Source organism: Medicago truncatula, chromosome 8 (assembly GCF_003473485.1).
Source record: "Medicago truncatula cultivar Jemalong A17 chromosome 8, MtrunA17r5.0-ANR, whole genome shotgun sequence".
Lineage (NCBI taxonomy): Eukaryota > Viridiplantae > Streptophyta > Magnoliopsida > Fabales > Fabaceae > Medicago > Medicago truncatula.
Genome location: NC_053049.1, coordinates 10,805,667 through 10,825,067, shown reverse-complemented (window position 1 = coordinate 10,825,067; position 19,401 = coordinate 10,805,667). Strand labels below are relative to the sequence as shown.

Below are 19,401 nucleotides of genomic sequence, written 5' to 3'. Positions count from 1 at the left end.
ACTGACACATGTCAGACACCAATATATGAGATGTCGGTGTTATTTTGATTATTGACTGAAATAATTTTCATATAGAATATTGATTAGTTAACCAACCCCATTAGACATTGGTGAAACTTAGCTAGAACAATTCCTTAAAAATGACAAAAGTAAAGTGATTAGTCAAAAGTGATATTTTCTGATTAGGACAGACAGCCACCCCCATAGTCAAGCTGTTGATTTTTGAATTTTCATTTGATTTCCATGGATAGGGAGAATGACAGAAATGTCTTGATATTTTTATTTGATTGCATTTCTTAAAACCTAAACATAACATTAAGAGCTCTATAATGATAGAGCAATTCAATAAAAAAAGAACCTAAGATAAACTAATTCGGAATAACATTCATTTATTACCTACCTAGTTAACTTAGAAACCTAAAGTAATTAATAGATCAAAGCCCTAAACATAATAACTCAAACTAAACATTGGTGGCAACAAGTTGAAACCATTGGCTCTGAGGATCATCAAGACAAAGAGAATCATCATGTATGCAGATACATTTTGAAGTCACAACAGCAGATGAATTAGTATCCTTTTGCAAGCAAAGTTGTTGTTTGCCATCTTGATTAACAGTAGCCAAATGAAGTTTAGAAGGTGATGCAGTTTTCCATGAACTATTCTTGCTTTCGCAATCATCAGAAACGGAAACTGGAAGCCCTTCACCGGAAGCAGTTAAGCACTTTTGACTCTCTTTCAAAAAGATTTGAGAACCCTTATAAGTCCACCTCTTTTGATTCTCACAGCTACCAATTTCAAGCTTATTGTTTTCATTCACTTGTACGCATTTACCAGTAAGAGGGTGGTACATGATGTATGCTTTGGAGCGTTTGGAAGTAGGATCTGCATTAAGAAACACAGAAAATTCAATTAAAATGAATATCAGTATTGTTCCGCAGTATGCTATTTTTGGTACAAGATGTTGTTATACAGCAGCTATAACACTTTAGCATAACGGAATTTGAACAAATCGCTATTTATTGTATTCCGCGATTGACAACACTGCAAAATTGCTTCTATAATAATTCAACCTAGCAGATGGGACCAGGGTTTCAAATAAAGGTCTGCGGCTGTGATCTAAGTCACAAATGCAATAAAATGGTTTTCGATATTTCTTAAACTGCAGCACAACTGCGATTAAGGAATCATCGGCCACATTTGACTGCGATTCTTCGCAATATCAAAGATGGTGACGTAATTGCAACCCTTATCGCAGACTCTATTTAAAACCCTGGATGGGACCTATGCTCAGCAGAGGTGGGTGGAAGCCGGTGAGTATGAAGGATTTATTTTCCTATATAAAAGATAGATAGAGCCGCTGCCGCATAGAAAGTGTGGATAAATTAATCATGTATTATGAATAGTATGAATGCTCACCTTGATTCTTTCTTTGCAAAAGTTGAAACTTGTCAGTAAAATTAGGGTATCTAAGCTTATGCCAAGTAGCATCTACAACACCAAATGTCTCATCAAGTTGAACTTTATCTTCTCTAACATAATAACCACCATGAAAAGCCCACAAACCCCAATCCAAGTCTCTTCCAACAAGATATGTTTGAAGACATGTCAAGAACCTATTATCTTCAACTGTGGAACCAGTTTGATCAAATCCAAACTCAGTAAAGATCAAAGGAACTGCCTTCTGACCCATGGTAAGAAATCCAGCTCTTTGGTCTAAACCGATGATGCTCTCGGCACAAATTCTGTTCAACGGTTGCTTTGACCAAATCTCTTTCAATTTGAGTGTTCCAATTCCAGACCATGAATACAAATGTGTCTCAAACACCATTTTTTTCCCCAAGTCTATGTCCATTGGTTTGTTCCTTAAAAACTGCAACTCAGTGTCATAGTTTAAACCTGAGATAAGAACAAGCACATTTGGATTTGATTTATGGATTGCAAATGCTCCTTGGCTCATGTACTTGTACCAATCTTTTAGATTTTGGCGTGGACCGTGTAATTCATTCCTCAAACTCATTGCCACAACCTGTTAGTGAATAAAAACCAATCAAAGTTATGTTCTGTTAGTAAATTTACAGACCGAATTGACTAACGAAAAACATTTACAGACTAAACAAACTAACCAAAGAAACATTCGAGGACAAAAACGACTAGCAAAAGACACGTTTAGGTATACTTTGTAATTTTGAAACATTTTATGATTATTGTGACAAGCTTCACATATCTAAAGATCAAAATGGCTTTTTACCCCTTCTAAAAATATTAGTTATCAATTAACAACTATTTTTCGACAAAAAAGGGCATATATATAGATATAATAAAAAAAGGGCTAATAATATAATCTCCAAAGCCTAAACCCTAAATAATTAATCAAGTGAAAATAAGATACAAATAAAAAAGGATTAAGTAGTTAGTAATACATACAGGATGATGTCCTTCAAAGTGTTTAGCTGCCAAAGTAAGTCCATGAATCCATTCCTGAGGATCAAAATGTCTATCATGAAAGAAACCATTCTCATCATCATCATGACAACACCACTTAGGCTCACTAACATGATTATCAAGCAAAACCCTAACATTCTGATCACCAAGTTCTTTAACAACAGCATCAAAAGCCTCAATATGAGTCATTTTCAAAACAGAAGGATTATTGTTAGCAATACCTTCAACAATCTCAGGCACATCCAAATCATTAAAAGTATCATTCACAATGCCATTTTGATATCTTGTCCACATATAAATAGCATATGTTAATCTAACACAATTGAAATTGTTTTTCACAAGCTCACCAACAAGTTCCTTTAAAGGTCTTCTATCAAGACCTTCAGGGATCATTGGTTGAAGGTGACCAGCCCAATTTCCACAAACAAGTTTCACACGTTCACCTGTTGTATCATCTATGATCCATCTTGAATGTGTTGATAAAGGATATGCATTTGCATGGTGTGATGATAATTGTAATGAAGAGATGAAAACAAGGAGAAGAAGAAATAAGGATTCAAAGGACATTTTTGGATTTTGAGTGGAAGAGAATTATTAATTTTGTTTAAGGAAGTTTGGAGAGTGTTTATATATATAGAGAGAATATTTTGTCATGTGCACATGTATATCCAAATCTTTTTCTTTAATTAGACCAACACTTAGGTGATTGTTATCTATTCCTATATTAACGTTTTCTTTGTTTAGATGTGATATGCATGTGATCCTCTGATAAATTGCATTTAGTTATTTGAGTCCATCAGTTTAATAAGTCATGTTTCAACAATTTACTCAGATAAAACCTCCGAGACAATAGATTGTTTATCCTTTTCCAAAAACACAAAAAAAACAAAAATCCAAAATTTGTAATTATCCATTTATTGGTATATTCAATCTTTTTTTTTTTGACAAAGTTTATTCAATCTTTTGTTTTAAGGGATTTATTTGATAATACATTTATTTATTTAATCACGGAGCATTTGATCACATTATTGAGAGTGATTCTCTTACTTCTATCCAACTTTTAAGTTAGGGTTTGTTGTTGTCACCCTTATCTCTTGTATTTTAACTTTATTGACCAACTTTTAAGTCGGGGTTGGTCGTTGTTTGTCACCCTTCTTATCCTCTTATCTATCGTATTTAAACCTTATCGCAAGGTGATTGTGAAGTTCGTTGGAATCTTAAGCAAACCAAATGATGGATGCTTTGGCTAAACATGATTTTAATCTCTACTTGCCTTTTATTTATATCCCATTTGGTTTTTGTTTAAGGATGTATCCTCTGTTGGTTGACGCTACGATGATCTGCTTTCCTATAGTTAGCTTTTTCAGTTTGGGCGTTTTGCCCCGTTTATTCATAAAAAATTTATTATTAATAATACACACACACACACACACATATATATATATATATATATATATATATATATATATATATATATATATATAACAATTTCATAATAGTTGACCAAAAAAATCATAATAGTGAATATAAAGTAAATATGTAGTTTTTTTTTTATGGTTAAAGTGTCGAAGAGCGCTAACAAAGGTATATATCATCCATCAAAGAAGTCCTCACGTGGCTTCATGGGTTGCACTTACAACCTTACATGTGAGTCAACTTCTTACCAATTAAGCCAACCCTCCTTGACAGATAAATATGTAGTTTAGCATCATTTTAAATGTGTTTCTAGATCTTAAATATTTGAAAGCTACGTCCTCCTCCAGCAAAATTCAAGGATTCTTCATCCTAGGTTTCTGCTCATCATATAGCTAAATCTGCTTTAAGCTCCATAGATGCATCGCTGTTCCCATCACTGTCCACATGTGTTTCGCATTACACCAACCAGCCTTCATTTTCAAAATAATAACAACCTGCAAACCTAGCTCACATTAGCAAACACCGCTTTCTTTCAAGAAAAAAAAAAAAAAAAACCAGCTACCACACTCTCCGGCAACCTTGAAATCCGGAGCAATAGCGGCGCAAAAACGGGTTAACCAGTGTCTAAAAACCAAATATTGGTAACACGGGTATGTAGGGAACATACCTATAGTATTGTAAGTGTTCTTCAATAAAAAAACATAACATAAACACAAGACATTTTTACAATCAAACACAGGAGACTTGATAGATGAGTTTTTAGAAAGAAAAAAAAAGAATTATAGCCTGTTTGATTCAGTTTTCAAAAACAGTTTTTTTGTTTTTAAAAACTTAGAATAAAAAAAACTTGTTTGATTGACATGTTTCTAAAAACTGTTTTAGAAAACTATTTTCATTTTAATGGTTTTTAAAACTGAAAAAGCAAAACTGCTAAAAGATGTTTCCGATTTCTGTTTTCAATTTTGTATTCTCTGGAGAAAAGGGAAAACACGGAGAAAAGTAACAATTTTCATTAATGGCAGTATTGTAATTTTGATAATGCATGATAGAATACAATATAATTGAAAAAATTGCTTTGCTAAAGTAAAAAAGTTGAACAGTGTGATATGGATTTGTAAATTGTAATGTACCAGCTTAATATTTTTTTTTTTTTTATGTTTTTTTTTTTTTTTATCAAGTAGCCTAGTGGCTAGAGCTCACACAATTTAATTGTGGAGAAGTGAGGTGTCTAGGGTTCGAACTCCGGCCTCTAAATATAATATGCAATATCCTTATAATATTGTAATTTTTTCGACTGTTCTTTTAGTTAATAATTTTTTGGGTTAATAGTGTTTTACCCCTGTAATATAGGTCGTTTCCGTTTTCCCCTGTAAAATATATTTTTTTTTTAATTTCATCCTTGTAATTTGAAGATTTTTTGATTTTGGACCTTCATGAAAATTTCACTCCCTGTAATTTGACCAAATTTCGGTTTATTCCGTTGTAATTTGAGCAAATTTCGGTTTACCCCCTGTTAATTTGAGTGAATTTCGGTTTAACCCATGCTATATTTTCGATTTTGTAAAGTCAAAATTCATAAAGGTCCAAAACAAAAAATCTTCAACTTACAATGACGAAATCCAAAAAATATATTTTACAAGGGTAAAACCGAAAATGACCTATATTACAAGGGGTGAAACAATATTAACCCTAATTTATTTAGATAGATGAAATGACATCAATCACGTAAAATTTAGAACTCACACATATAAGTAAAGGAGTCGAGCACAATATCCGATCTAACAATTTTGACATTTTTGTCAGTTAAGGTAGAATTTGTGAACATAATTTTTGTTTAATTATAAAACTTAATTATATTTTTGGTTCTTTAATTTATCATATACATAAAAATAGTTTTTTTAGGGTTAATAGTGTTTTTCACCCCTGTAATATATGTCATTTTCGATTTTCGCCCCTATAAAATTTTCGGTTTGATTTGCACCCTTGTAAAAATTTTATTTTCCGGAAAACACCCCTAATAGGCCATTTTCAGAATTTTTTTTCAAGAAATTTTGGTTTTTGAATGGCCTATTAAGGGTGTTTTCCGGAAAAAAATAAATTACGAGGGTGCAAATCAAACCGAAAATTTTATAGGGGCGAAAACCAGAAATGACATATATTACAGGAGTGAAAAACACTATTAACCCCTTTTTTTACGATCAACCTTTTTTTGGTCTATCATATATCACATTTATTGCAAATTAGAGTCTTATTTCAAAAATTTAACTCCAAAAATGGGGATTTGCAAAAACAAACTCATCAAACAATTTTTTTTATTTTCTCTTCTGTAGAACAGTTTTTAAATATAGAACTACCAAACAAGTTTTTTTTTATTTACTTCTAAAAACCTGTTTTTGAAAATCGATTTATAAAATAGTTTTAGAAAACTAAAAAGCAGAAGTTAATCAAACAGGCCCTTATTCTTGCAAGATTGGTACATGAATTTCTTTTATGAAGATAAAGACTGAACAATTACACAATTAAAATATAAATATATACACGGCTTTTCAAATTCAACTAGTTACAGCAGCAGATCAGGAACCCATCAGATACAGATAAACCATTAAGCTACAGAAAAAGACATTTTGTCGAAGGTTATATGTTACAGAAAAAAGACATTTTCTCAAAGGTTATATGTTACAACAAGATGCTAGATATCTAGCTCAAAGTATACATAATATGCACAATTTGGTCCAAAACTTTTTGAAGAGCATGAGTAGATTTTACTTTCTCTTAGTAGATGAAGATATTTCAAAGTAAGTTGGTCCTGGGGTCTGCGGACAGCCAAGAGATTGAATCAATTCTTCCACTGCCATCACTTTAAACCTAGGAGGTTTGTTAAAAGCAATGTTGTCAACCCGATGCTCATAAATCTTGCCTTGTTTGTCAAGTTTATACTCAGAAGTTCCATCAAACCTACCGCGGCTTTCCCATGGAACTCGTGGGATCCCGTGAACCGTCCAGCGAACCATAATGACATTCTCAACAGGCTGCCACACACTGTTTATGTCTATCCACAAAGCTTTGAAAAATATCTTGCCATGGAATCGAAGGTTCCAAAAGATCGATTTGTAATTCTCAATACCCATAAACGTATTCAGAGGATCCTTCAATACAATATCATCCCTGAAAAAATACAAAAGAGATGTTATAGACAGCAAATTTAGCCGATCTGAGTAGAGAAAACATTAATATGGTGCTCATTATTTTAACACAAGCACATAACATAACCAAGTAACCAACCTATGATATTCAAATAAAGTAGTGGGAAAATGTATTTGATTTCATTTATTGGATAGGGTGGAAAGAGGCTTAGGTCTGAATGTCTGAAAAACAAGCATTTCCAGCGATGAAGGCCCTAAGAATGTATTTTGGCCCTACTAGCCCCTTCCAAATATGCGGGTTCTAAATCGCACTAAATAGCATGACAAGGAGACCGTGCAATACTTCGCTGATCGCATTTGCATTGAAATCTCTATCTCGATGTCAACATCTGATGTACATGTATTCACAGTCTCCCAGTATGATATTTTCCCCATAATTCCCCAACCCATCTCTCTTTCTACCTCTCCCTACCCTACTGCTGCAATAAGCTCAAACAATTATTTTCTCATTTGGAAATCCATCCAGTTATGGAACAATTAGTCCTACTCCTTATTCTAACAACCCGTTGCCTAAATCAACCAATGGATAGTATATGATTTTGCAACTCCTCTGAAATATAAAAAGAAAGGAGAATTATTTTTGTCTAATCTTATTAACCCAATTAAAAGAGTATTAGGTCTTGTTACTATTATGGCTAGTATAATAACCTTCCTCAATACAGTAATGCAATGCTTAGAGCTCAAACTGAGAATTGCTTAAACAAGTACAACAATTTTTTGGCATAATATAAGGTGACATAAGTCATGATGCAGAATACACTAATCACAGCTTCAATATACTCAACTAGCCATCAAGTAAAATTTGACAGTACTACACTTCCATTATGATAGCCAATATAGGTTATTAAAAAAAAGGCGAGTAAGCTATGAGTAAAGGGCATCAATCATTTCACTTTTAATTGATAAGGAAATAGTAATTACCAAAAAGATCACAACTATAAATAACAGAACAAGATTCATTGGCACAATCTTTATGATTTTTGTGCATATTACAATACCCCATGTGGCATGCTCCTTAATAAGTTAACACATGGACCAACACAATTAGTTCCCCAAATGATTAGATGGACCGTTGATGTGGCACCCGCACGGAAGGCTCTGTGTTCATTTAATGTGTCATGTCATAGTCTCCAACGACAACGTTAATAGAGGGTGCATTAACTCGGTATCCACGCGGAAGGCCAAATGAACATTTATTGCGTCACATCATATAGCCTCTAACAACCAAAGTTAAAGATGGACCATTTTGACTAACACATTACATTCCCAAGAATCATTTGCCAATTCATAAAATTCAAAGACTATTTTGATTGATGATTATAATTTTGAGAATCAATTTGTCTATTTACTCATATATTATATATGTCAAATTACTCCCTTGAAAACCCAATCTTGATTTCTATCATTAATAAGCTTACATAACTACCTTCCATAACAAGTTTGACCATTTAGAGCCAGTTTTGATGAACAGTGTATGTGTGGCTTATAGCACTAGCACTTATCATGATAAGTGATTATGTATAAGCTCACGTAAACTATTTCTATAGCAAATCATAAAATAAAGTTAAATTGTTTTTGTATATGCTATAAGTTGTCTTTATAAGCTATATTAGCAACTTATGAAAACAAGCTGAAAAAAGCTTTTGAAAATTGTCATAAGCTGTTTTCATAAATTCTATCAAACAGTCTCACAAAACTTATGTTAGCAGATAAGTTCAAATAAGTCAATTCAAACATGCCCTTAGTATTTACACTTAAATACTTTTAAAAATAGATTAAGCAAAATCATCACAACACAAGAATAAGCAAAATCATGAAATAAATGAATCAAAATACAAACCTATAGATATCAAAGCTAAGTTCTTTATAAAAGAGATCAGGAAACTCCTCCCTCAAAGTTCGTATAGCATAACCCATATTCAAGTAATAATTCTGTTTTTCTTCTTCTTCCTCTTTGCTCGATTTCGAACCACTTTTCACCGGAACCGAAAATTGACCATACTGCTTCACGTTCCGATCCAAACCCAATTCCAAAACCGCAAAATCCTTCACATCACATGAAATTTTTACCCTGTTCTTTGACCCAATTGCGTTCAATTTTGCATATGGTTTGAAATTGTGGAGTTTTCGCGAATTAGGGTTAGGGTTTTGTGCGAATTGAGGGGTAACGTGAATTTCCGGGGAGTGTATTAGAAGAGTCATTGAGAAAGGTTGAATTTTTTTGTTAGGGAAAATCGATTAAGAAAATTACAAATTTTCCGGGAAAACTGAATTATGAAGGGAAAATGAGATTATGTTGTGGATAATTTGATTTATTGAGTTAATAAGCGGGAAAATGTGTGATGGGTTTGGATTAGGATATTTTTAGGGGCTTGTTTGACCCTACTTTTTTTGGATTTTTTGTAAAATAGAAAAGTAGTACAAGATTTTTGTGGGGAAGTGTGGATAAAATGGATATAGATGAAGAGAAAAACAAAATGGAGAGAGATCTAGGGTGATAATGAAAGGATTTAATAATTGGTGATGGGAAAATTAGGAAACATTGAACTTTAAGAGTTAATTCAAAATGTCGTCGATTTGTAATGAGTGTTTTATGATTTATTTGTGTTTGGGTGTTATGAATAAAAGAAATGGAGGAATCTTTAAGCATAAGAAACATAATATGACTTAGTTACTCGATAAAATCAAGTTATTAACGTATTGGTAGTTGAAAGTGAAATCTGTTATTTTTGCTTTTGATTACCATTTTTGGTGGACTCATCCTCTTATGTGTTTGGGTGCTATAACTTAGCTAGCTCATTTCTTTCTCTACTCTTTGTTTGTTTTGTTTGTGATACTGACTTTATAATCTCTTGATTTTGCACCTTCCTCTCGACACGCCTTGTGTTTGGGGAACTCGGGTTTTGTGGTAATATAATTTCAATTTAGCCTTTTATAAAAGAAATACATCAAGAGTTTATTCTAATGATGATGATAAAAAGAAAAAATTTAGATTTAGATGTTCTGAGTGAGTCTTGCTAATGGAGCTTTGAAAAATATAAATGTAAATCAATTTATAAACACTTTTGAAGTAAAAAAAATCTTCCCTTGTATATTGAAGTATTATCTCATTATCTTAAATTTATTAAATTAAAAGAAAATAAAATTATTGGATATGTGAACTCACGTTGATTGATCTAGTAGTGTTAATTTGGGACTTTCAAGTGTGCTCCTCTTAATAGGTATGATTCTTCTACCCGTGCGATAGTGTGTAATAAAATATGAGAAATGCTAAGGACAAACTCTCAAACACACTCTTTCAACACACTCCAATAACATGTTGACACATCATCCCCATCCTTTGTTTAATTAACTGACAACCTAATATGAAATTGAAATGTATTAAAAATTGGGGTGAGGTGGCTTCCTATTATTGGAGTGTGTTGAAAGAGTGTGTTTGAGAGTTTGTCCTTAGCATTTCTCATAAAATAAAGCAGAATATAACATATAATAAATTTCATGTATAATTAATAAAAACATTGAAGAAATAATAAAAACTCAATATCATATATAAGACACCAACAAAAAAAATTGTCAAAGATGACATTATTTTTACATCTTTATCATTTTCAATGTTCATACATTTTAGATTAGGTACGTAACAGATTATTTTTAGAACCAAATAGGTGTGTGTATTCTTATAATTTTAATGAAATTTATGCCTTTTAAAAGCCTATTTATCATTATACGCAAGCCTAATATTATTATTTTTTCTAAATATATTTGTCATAAGTTGATAAACCAACTTGATATAGATGAAAGTAATTTACAAAGATAATAGGACACTGGTTTAGTAAAAACGTTCTTGACTTGAGAATTATCATTATACAATCCAAGAAACACCATTTCAATAATTTGAGAAAAGCAAGTAACAAATATTAACTCAGAATGCAAATTATCTTTGCATTTCAACGGTAATTTAAACTTCCCAACACAACGATTACACTATAAGATCTCAAACATCCTTAGAACCAAGTAAGCGCAATATTTGAAATTATAATAAGCGATCAAATTATGGTTTAAACCTTATATGATAAACTCAAAGTGTGTATCAAATATTGCAAAAAATACATAGTTTTTTACATAGTCACAGCTCATTGCACAATTCAGTTTTTCAGCTTTATATCCGGTCCTGGCCAAGCGATGCCGATAGATTATGTTGACTACCTTTAGATTCCACTTAGAGACCTCGACCTTAATTAACCATTCTATGATCTCATCTTCAGAACCCTCGAGTACTTGAATTAGTAAAAGATCACATGGATAATCAATTTGACATACTGCAGAAATTGCCTGCGCATACACCTGATAAAGCCAAATTGTGCAAAATGAACAAAATATAAGGGCTAAAATATGGTTTTAGTCCCTGCAAATATGCCTCGTTTTGATTTTAATCCCTCTAAAAAAATTGTTTTTGGTCCTTGCAATTTATTTTTGTTTTTTAAAATAGTCCCCGACTCCATTTTTGTGATGATTTGCATACGTGGCACATGATGACTGAACCGATTTTGTAGTTTTTGGTCCCTGCAAAATATTTTGTTTTTTAAAAAGATCCCTGCAAAATTTTTTGTTTTTGAAAATAAATTACAGAGCATTATACATATGCAAATTACAGCTGTCATACACTACAAAGCATTTCACAATATTTTAGAATAAATTACAGAGCATTATACATATGCAAATTTGTTGACAGGGGAGAATATATGTTTGTACACAACAAATGGAGAATCAATTCAACACATTTTTCCTACTACTACAACATACAAGTTCCACTAAATTTTATTCAATTTTAATTACTTTGAATAAAATTGTACATTCAATCCACTTCCATGCAATCTTCTACAAATGCAATTATAAAGGGATTGCTTCTAACAAAACCAACACAATTTAAGAATATTGAAGCACATAGTGAGTAGATACAACATTTGTATAATTTTTTTCCAAATGATAATAAGTTTTTTTTTTTTACGGTAGGAGATAATAAATTTGTATATTAAATGATAATAATAAGTTTTTTTTTTGATAGTGATCGTAAATTTGTATATCAATCTCCAAAAAGTAGATGTGACAGTAATGAAAGAAGTTAATTTATAACAATGAGTAGTTTCTATCTTTCTTATAAACCAACACAGTTTAAGAACATTAAAAAACATAGTAATTAATATATACATCAATTGTGTATTTTTTTAATAATATTAACACAAACGTTATTTGGAACTTCATATGAACTTTGTTCATTTTAATTCATTATCTCAAAAGTTGGATCATATGTTATTGCAAAAATATATGAATATTTTGTTTGAACATTAATCATGATGCAAATTAGAATTTGTTGTTGTGCAACTATGAATTTCAACCAAAAGCCCAGTACTGTTTGTTAATAAAACTCATTACAACCTTCTTGAAAACAATTTTGGTGCAATGAAGTATTAGAATTTAGGAGTCAATCATTAATGCATTGCTTAGCTTAATGTTATTGTTGTGTCTTTTTTTAAAATTCTTTTATCATATTTTGATTTTCTACTTTCGAGGAATTATTGTTAGATATATTTCTTAGTTTAAGAACAAATGAACAATTAACCAATTAACTAACATGGATGTGGTTCACAATTCAATTTTGCATTGTGGTCTGATTCATGCAACTGACTTCACCTAATAAAAAAATGATTGTTGTATAATCCTCGATCAAAGGAAACCTATTGAAGCATTTTCAATGTATTTTCTTTGAAGGTAGTTTATCCTACACCTTTTGCCTCTGAATTCCTCACGTAAAGTCATCAACCACTCTTGCAGAAAATGTAAAGTTAGGGGAGATTGGAAATTTGTTCGTCATTGTCCTCGATGCCAAAAAGTCGGCCATGTTCTTGAGACAAACGATAAGTTTTTAAATAATGATGACAATTTCATGAACAAAGATATGACATTTTTGTTGTAATCTGTTATCCATTCTTTTATTGTGCATGAGAACATGCTTAATATTATTTTATCATTGTTTATCAGGATCGCTGATTTAGTATTCAATGTCGTCATTTACCTGAGGTTGATGTTTTCTTTTATTTTTTTCCTTCTCTCTAAATTTAATTTTGAAAAATGAAAATTTTATGTGTTTTTTTCTCCCTCGTTGTCCCTAAAGTAAATTTGTCTAACATAAACAGTTTTGCAATGTTGTCTGGTCTCCATCAATTTCATAGGTGTGTTTAATTTGTTTTCCTTCTCTTTGAATTTCATTTTTGAAAAGGAAAGTTCAATGTGGCTTCTTTGAATTTCCAACAGTTATTATATAATTGATTTTATTGAAAAAAATAGCATATGAAAAATATAACGCAATTTCCAACCGTTATTATATAATTGATTTTATTATGCTAACATATGCATAGATAACTGTTGCTCCATTTCCAAATCCTAAGAGAAGTCTTAGTTTGTTCAAGCAAACAGTAGAATCAACAGCAACCGTGACAACTCTCTTAGTTTCCAAGCCTCTTTTGAATTCCTAAACATACGTATTAATAATTAAATAATAGTAAAAAAAAATCATAATAAATTAAAATCAACACATTGTGACAATAACTTACAATGTCATGTGAACTTCTTCAGGTGTTGGTGTTTTTGATTCAAAATAATTTGATGTAAATATTTTAATCAGATTTTTTAGGGTTTAAGTAAAGGAAAACAATAATTAGGTACTATCATCCGAAACACAAAAAGATCTAAAAAAACAACACATCACGTCATAAAATTGATTAAATAGTAATACCAACAAATCACATCACAAAATTGATTAAATATCGATGACTTAAAATTGATTAAGCACTATCATCAGAAACAAATAAGATCTAAAAAACAAAAACAATAATTATGATTTTTTGAGATCCAAAAATAGCGATAATCTTGAACTTGCCTGAGTATTGTGCGAACATCAAGATCTGAAATGAAATAGAAAAATAAAAAATATGCACGAAAATTTAATGAATTATCCAAAACTTTCCTTTTTTTAGAAATGTCTTCGCCGATCACTCTTTCAGTTTCAATAGCAACTGTTTTCAAGAAGCAAGTCATGGATGAAATTAAGAATGCGCGCGAGAACGAAAATTGAAAGCGAGTGAAAAGTAACTCGGTAAGAATGAAGATTAAAAATGAGTGAAGAGTAAGATACGCGTGAATGCTTTTTCTATTTATACCAAAAATTCAAAACATTTTCTGAAGGTCACTCAATTATAGAAAAAAAAACATTTCTATTTTTTTAAAACATTTTCAAAGCATCCTCATTTATAAAAAAAATATTCTATATTAGATGTTTGACACTTTTAAATTGTAATAAACACTTTTTTTTATCTTTTTCAACATTAACAAGTTTAAATATGTTATTGGTCTCATCACCTTCTTTTTTTTTTTGTGGTGGTCGGGGTTTGAACCCCAGACCTTGAATATATCAATGTTTTGTCCTTACCAACTGAGCTAAGCTCACGAGGACATCATCACCTTCTTTAAAATTAAAGCTTAATTGTTCTTTAAAAATGATTTTTTTCCCTAAAAAAATCATTTTTAAAGAACGAATAAGCTTTAATCGATCACATCGTCTTATTTCTCTAATATTCATTATTATGGATTCTTCAATAATGGCGAGTCATCCAAGTTTGTGCTAAAAAAAAATAGTGAGTGAGTATATACATTAGTTGTGTTTTTTTTAATAATATCAGCACAAACATTGTCCGAAACTTCATATGAACTTTGTTCATTTTAATTCATTATTTCAAAAGTTGGATCATATGTTATTGCAAAAATATATGAATATTTTGTTTGAACATTAATCATGATGCAAATTAGAATTTGTTGTTGTGCAGCTATGAGTTTCAACAAAAAAGATGTCTAACGTTGTTTGTAAATAAAAAACTCATTACAATCTTCTTGAAAACAATTTTGGTGCAATGAAGTATTAGAATATAGAAGTCAAATGTTAATGCATTTACTTGTGGCTTTTAAATTCTAATTCTTCGTTCCACCAAAACTGTTTTCAAGAATGTTGGAATGAGTTTTTATTAACAAACAGTAATGGACATCTTTTTGGTTGAAATTCATAGTTGCACAACAACAAAGTCTAATTTAAATCATGGCTAATGTTCAAACAAAATATTCATATATTTTTGCAATAACATATGATCCAACTTTTGAGATAATGAACTAAAATGAACAAATTTCATATATAGTTCCGAACAACTTTTGTGTTAATATTATTAAAAAAAAATACATAGTTGATGTATATACTCACTCACTATGTTTTTTAATGTTCTTAAATTGTGTTGGTTTATAAGAAAGATAGAAGCTATCCATTGTTATAAACTAATTTCTTTCATTACTGTCACACCTACTTTTTTTTAGATCGATGTACAAATTTATGATCTCAAACTTAAAAAAAAAAAACTTATTAACATTTGGAAAAAGATTACACAAATGTTGTATCTACTCACTATGTTTTTTCAATATTCTTAAATTGCGTTGGTTTTGTTAGAATCAATACCTTTATAGTTGCATTTGTAGAAGATTGCATGGAAGTGGATTGAATGTACAATTTTATTCAAAGTAATTAAAATTAAATAAAATTTAGTGGAACTTGTATGTTGCAGTAGTAGGAAAAATGTGTTGAATTGATTTTCCACTTGTTGTATACAAACATATATTCTCCTCTGTTAACAAATTTTTAATTGTATAATACTTTGTAGTTTATTCTGAAATATTGTGTGGTGTGTGACAATAGTTGTATTAGTAGTAGTGTGTAAGGTAAGAGTTAATTTTATTTTAATAATTGACAATGTTTGTCGGTGTAAGAGTATTACGGTATTAAAAAAAAAAAGACACAAAAAAAACATTAAGGAAGAAAAGAGTTGAACTCGAATAACAATATCACAGAGAAAATGAACATAATTCCATATCTATTTGCAGTTTCCTTCATGTAGTACAACTATGATGACATGCTCTATATCCTTGTGAAAGCAAACAATCCTATTGTTAGCAATACAAAGGAATTTAATAAAACTATGTTTGAGTCTCTCCCTTTTTCTAGATGAATTTTACTCTCAAAGTTTGTTTTTTGATGAATTTTACTCTCCAATTTTGTATGAGAAAAACAAGGTTCATTCTCCTTTTGTTTATGGGAATGAATCATCTACCGTGACGGCATGGTCTGGTTAAATCTCAGTTTTTGAAAAAGAAAATTAATGATTAAAAATATAAATGTTGAAAACTTGAAATAAAGATAGATAATATATACATTTAATGGTTTAGATTCCACACCATAGAAAACTGGAGAAAAACACACGAGAGGAAATCCATTCCTTTTGTTTATATGCAACTGATAGCTTTTTTTTCTTTTAAAAAGTAGTGGTTACAAAGAGGTAAATATGGAAGAAAAAAAAAGCTACACTAAAAAAATGTTGTCTTTATTAGATTTGTGGATCATTTCACACTAGGGCTGGAAATGAGCCGAGTCGAATCGAATCTGTTTGAGTCGATTTGACTCGTTAAGAATTGACTAGGTCTGAACCTCGGTTTGAGCTTGACACGAACTTTTTTTTTAGCTCGAGTACGGCTCTTTTAAAGTTCACGAATAGTTTGGTTCGGCTTATTAGGTTTAATTCCTTTGTTCAAAGCACATAACTTTAGGTATGGAAATAAGTAAAGCCACTTGTACCACGTAACTCAAAAGTCAAATAATTTAAATTTTTTTTGTTACCCATAAAATATATTGGAATTTATACCAATTTTTAATGGATTGGACGAGACTATTATTACGCATAGTAATTAACACCGGTATGCAACCACCAAATTAAGTTTTGTCTTCTTGTGTCATATGTTTCTCTTATTATAGATGATCATATCCTCCATTTTTCATGCATGTTCCTATGCGGGACTATTTTAGTTTTGAAATCCTTAAAAACTAAAGGCTTTAATATGTGTTTCGTCCTTGCAATTAGGGATCATTTAAAAATTGGTCCATGTAATCGTTAATCCTGTCAAATTACCCTTGCAAACGTTAATCACTTAAATTGGTCCCTCAACCCAGTTAGAGAATTGCTGTTTACACATTACATAAGGTTGTGCCACACGAGAACTTTACGAAAATGCCCTTCGGCAGTTAACTGCCGAAGTTTTAGTAAACCAGCGGCAGTTAACTGCCGAGGAAAACTTCTGCAGTAAACTACCGAGGAATACTACTGAAAACTTCGGCAGTTAACTGCCGAGAAAACCTGAAACCTGTTTTTTTTTTTTTTTTTTTTTTAACAAAATCCATAAATTGTCATTAATAATATTTATTGATTTTGAATGTTTCAATCATTATTTCGGTACATTTCAAACAATTGCAGTATTATATTTATGCGTATATATCTTAATAAGAATAACATTTAAATCAATGTAAAAATTAAGCATTTGAATATTGTTTTGCACATTACTTAAATAAAAATAATAATAAAAATGTAAAAATTAAGCATTTAAATCAAACGAGTCGAACTACATATAGCTCAAGTTCAGCTCAATTAGTTGACGAACTTAATTTTCAGCTCAAGTTCGAAAAAGCAATTGTCAAATCAAATTACAAACTTTAATGGAGTTGGTTCGGTTCATTGTCAGCCATATTTCACACGCTAAGGATTTATCCATTAAAATGTAAAATAGATGTAGCTGTCATATTTCCTCAATTTCACTCCAAAATTGAAAACTTTTACACTCGCAAAGTCAAGTCCATATACCAATGGAGGTACTGAATATTCCAAACTAAAATCTTACTTCAGCCATCATGGAATTTCCCATTTTGTCAATCTATGTTATCCTTGGCTACGTTCTTACTCTCAAATCAAACTCTCACATATAAGTTTGCTGTGTAACTCATTACAATTATTTCAATCTCTAAGATTACCTTTGTAAAATAAGTTTTTACACCCCTTTAAAAAAAGTTTTTGCATAACCACCCATATGAGTACATTTTAATAACTTAAAAAAATTAAAACACATTTACAAACGAAACCTAATTCAGTCTCCCATAAACGACAATTAACCATGAATGAAGAAATAAATCCCACAATGCTCTCTCAAAAAAAAAAAGACTTAACTAAGTCGAGAAAAAAGAATGATTAACAAACGATGAACAACCGGAAGACGTTACTTCATCTTTCTTAACCCATATCACGTTTTCCAGCAAAGTATATAGTCCATTTCAGGTTCTCTTCAACCCACTACCTAAGACATTCAATAATATATATTTCATTCTTAGATTTGGGTACAGCTTTATTTTAATTTTTTTGGGTATTGTATTTTAGTTGATTTTATTTTAAATTAGAATCGGAGTCAAAACAAAATTAGTAGCAAAAATGTTGGAAACTGACTAGTTTTTATTTTGATAAAATTAGACCCTTCTATATATACATAGTGCTACTGTCTGTATTCCCATTCAATGCAATGTAATGCAGTAATTCATTTTACACAGTTAATCTTTATGATTTTGTTTCATAGAAAAGAAATAATGATTTTAATTAAAGAAAGAATACTTATGATTTTATTGAAGTGCACCAACTGTTTTTTTATATGCAAATCCTTTTTTTTTTAGAGATTATATGCAAAGATTTTAGTGTTGAAACATGTTCTAACTGGATATATGCATTGATTTTTTAATTTCATTGGATGGTCTGATGAGAATCATCAGTTATGTACCTTTCACTCTAAATCCACATCTAAGAAAATGAAAGATGACCTAATTAAATATTGATTCACACCTTGGTGGGTAACAAATCAGTGTCTAATATCCCCAATATTATTGTATATTATTAGCAATGGTTGTACTATTATAATTGAGGCGGTGTTGTTGTATTTTTTATTTGTGTGTATATAGCCTACCTTTAATGTTTTTTTTTTAATTTTTTTATTTCTATCAATTATATCATATGTGCAGCATATATAGCTAAAACTCAGAAATACTTTAAGCATCTTATTATAAAAAAATTAAAGAAAAGTCATCTAATATCAAATTCTTTTAAAAAATTAAACATCTTATTTTATTAATTTTTTTTTATTTTTAATTTTAGTAAAATGATTATTGTGTGAATTACATTGTTTAGATGCAATGATAGGTCTAATATCAAAATACACTATAACATCATAAACTCACACATAAATGAGTGATTCTAGATTCGAATCTAGGACATCATATATATTTGGTCTATTAATTTTAGCATTTATCAGTTGAACTACTACTTATAAATAAGATTCATGTGTTTTGAAATTTATAAATCTAATCGTTTTCTTCCAGATATC

At 30.5% G+C, this 19,401-nt stretch overlaps 2 protein-coding genes across 2 annotated transcripts; both read right to left on the bottom strand.

Moving 5' to 3' along the window:
* Nucleotides 1–257: 257 nt before the first annotated feature.
* Nucleotides 258–3,175, bottom strand: LOC25500803 (glycosyl hydrolase 5 family protein). The gene is made up of 3 exons (XM_013589296.3): nucleotides 2,426–3,175; nucleotides 1,418–2,027; nucleotides 258–883 (listed from the first exon to the last, which is right to left on the bottom strand). Exons 1-3 carry the CDS (start codon nucleotides 3,008–3,010, stop codon nucleotides 462–464), a joined length of 1,617 nt encoding a protein of 538 aa, XP_013444750.1. The 5' UTR covers nucleotides 3,011–3,175; the 3' UTR covers nucleotides 258–461.
* Nucleotides 3,176–6,341: 3,166 nt separating this feature from the next.
* LOC25500802 (uncharacterized) lies at nucleotides 6,342–9,482 on the bottom strand. Its single transcript, XM_013589295.3, has 2 exons — nucleotides 8,903–9,482; nucleotides 6,342–7,024 (listed from the first exon to the last, which is right to left on the bottom strand). Exons 1-2 carry the CDS (start codon nucleotides 9,262–9,264, stop codon nucleotides 6,622–6,624), a joined length of 765 nt encoding a protein of 254 aa, XP_013444749.1. The 5' UTR covers nucleotides 9,265–9,482; the 3' UTR covers nucleotides 6,342–6,621.
* Nucleotides 9,483–19,401: the final 9,919 nt, after the last annotated feature.

What these genes read in the sequence shown, in the direction of transcription:
- LOC25500802 (XM_013589295.3), bottom strand. Translation starts at nt 9,264, where the DNA reads ATGACTCTTCTAATACACTCCCCGGAAATTCACGTTACCCCTCAATTC. An exon ending in CTTAGCTTTGATATCTATAG is followed by an intron (nt 7,025 to 8,902) that starts GTTTGTATTTTG and finishes GTATTTTTTCAG; the next exon opens with GGATGATATTGTATTGAAGG.
- LOC25500803 (XM_013589296.3), bottom strand. Translation starts at nt 3,010, where the DNA reads ATGTCCTTTGAATCCTTATTTCTTCTTCTCCTTGTTTTCATCTCTTCA. An exon ending in ACTTTGAAGGACATCATCCT is followed by an intron (nt 2,028 to 2,425) that starts GTATGTATTACT and finishes ATTCACTAACAG; the next exon opens with GTTGTGGCAATGAGTTTGAG. An exon ending in TTTGCAAAGAAAGAATCAAG is followed by an intron (nt 884 to 1,417) that starts GTGAGCATTCAT and finishes TTCTTAATGCAG; the next exon opens with ATCCTACTTCCAAACGCTCC.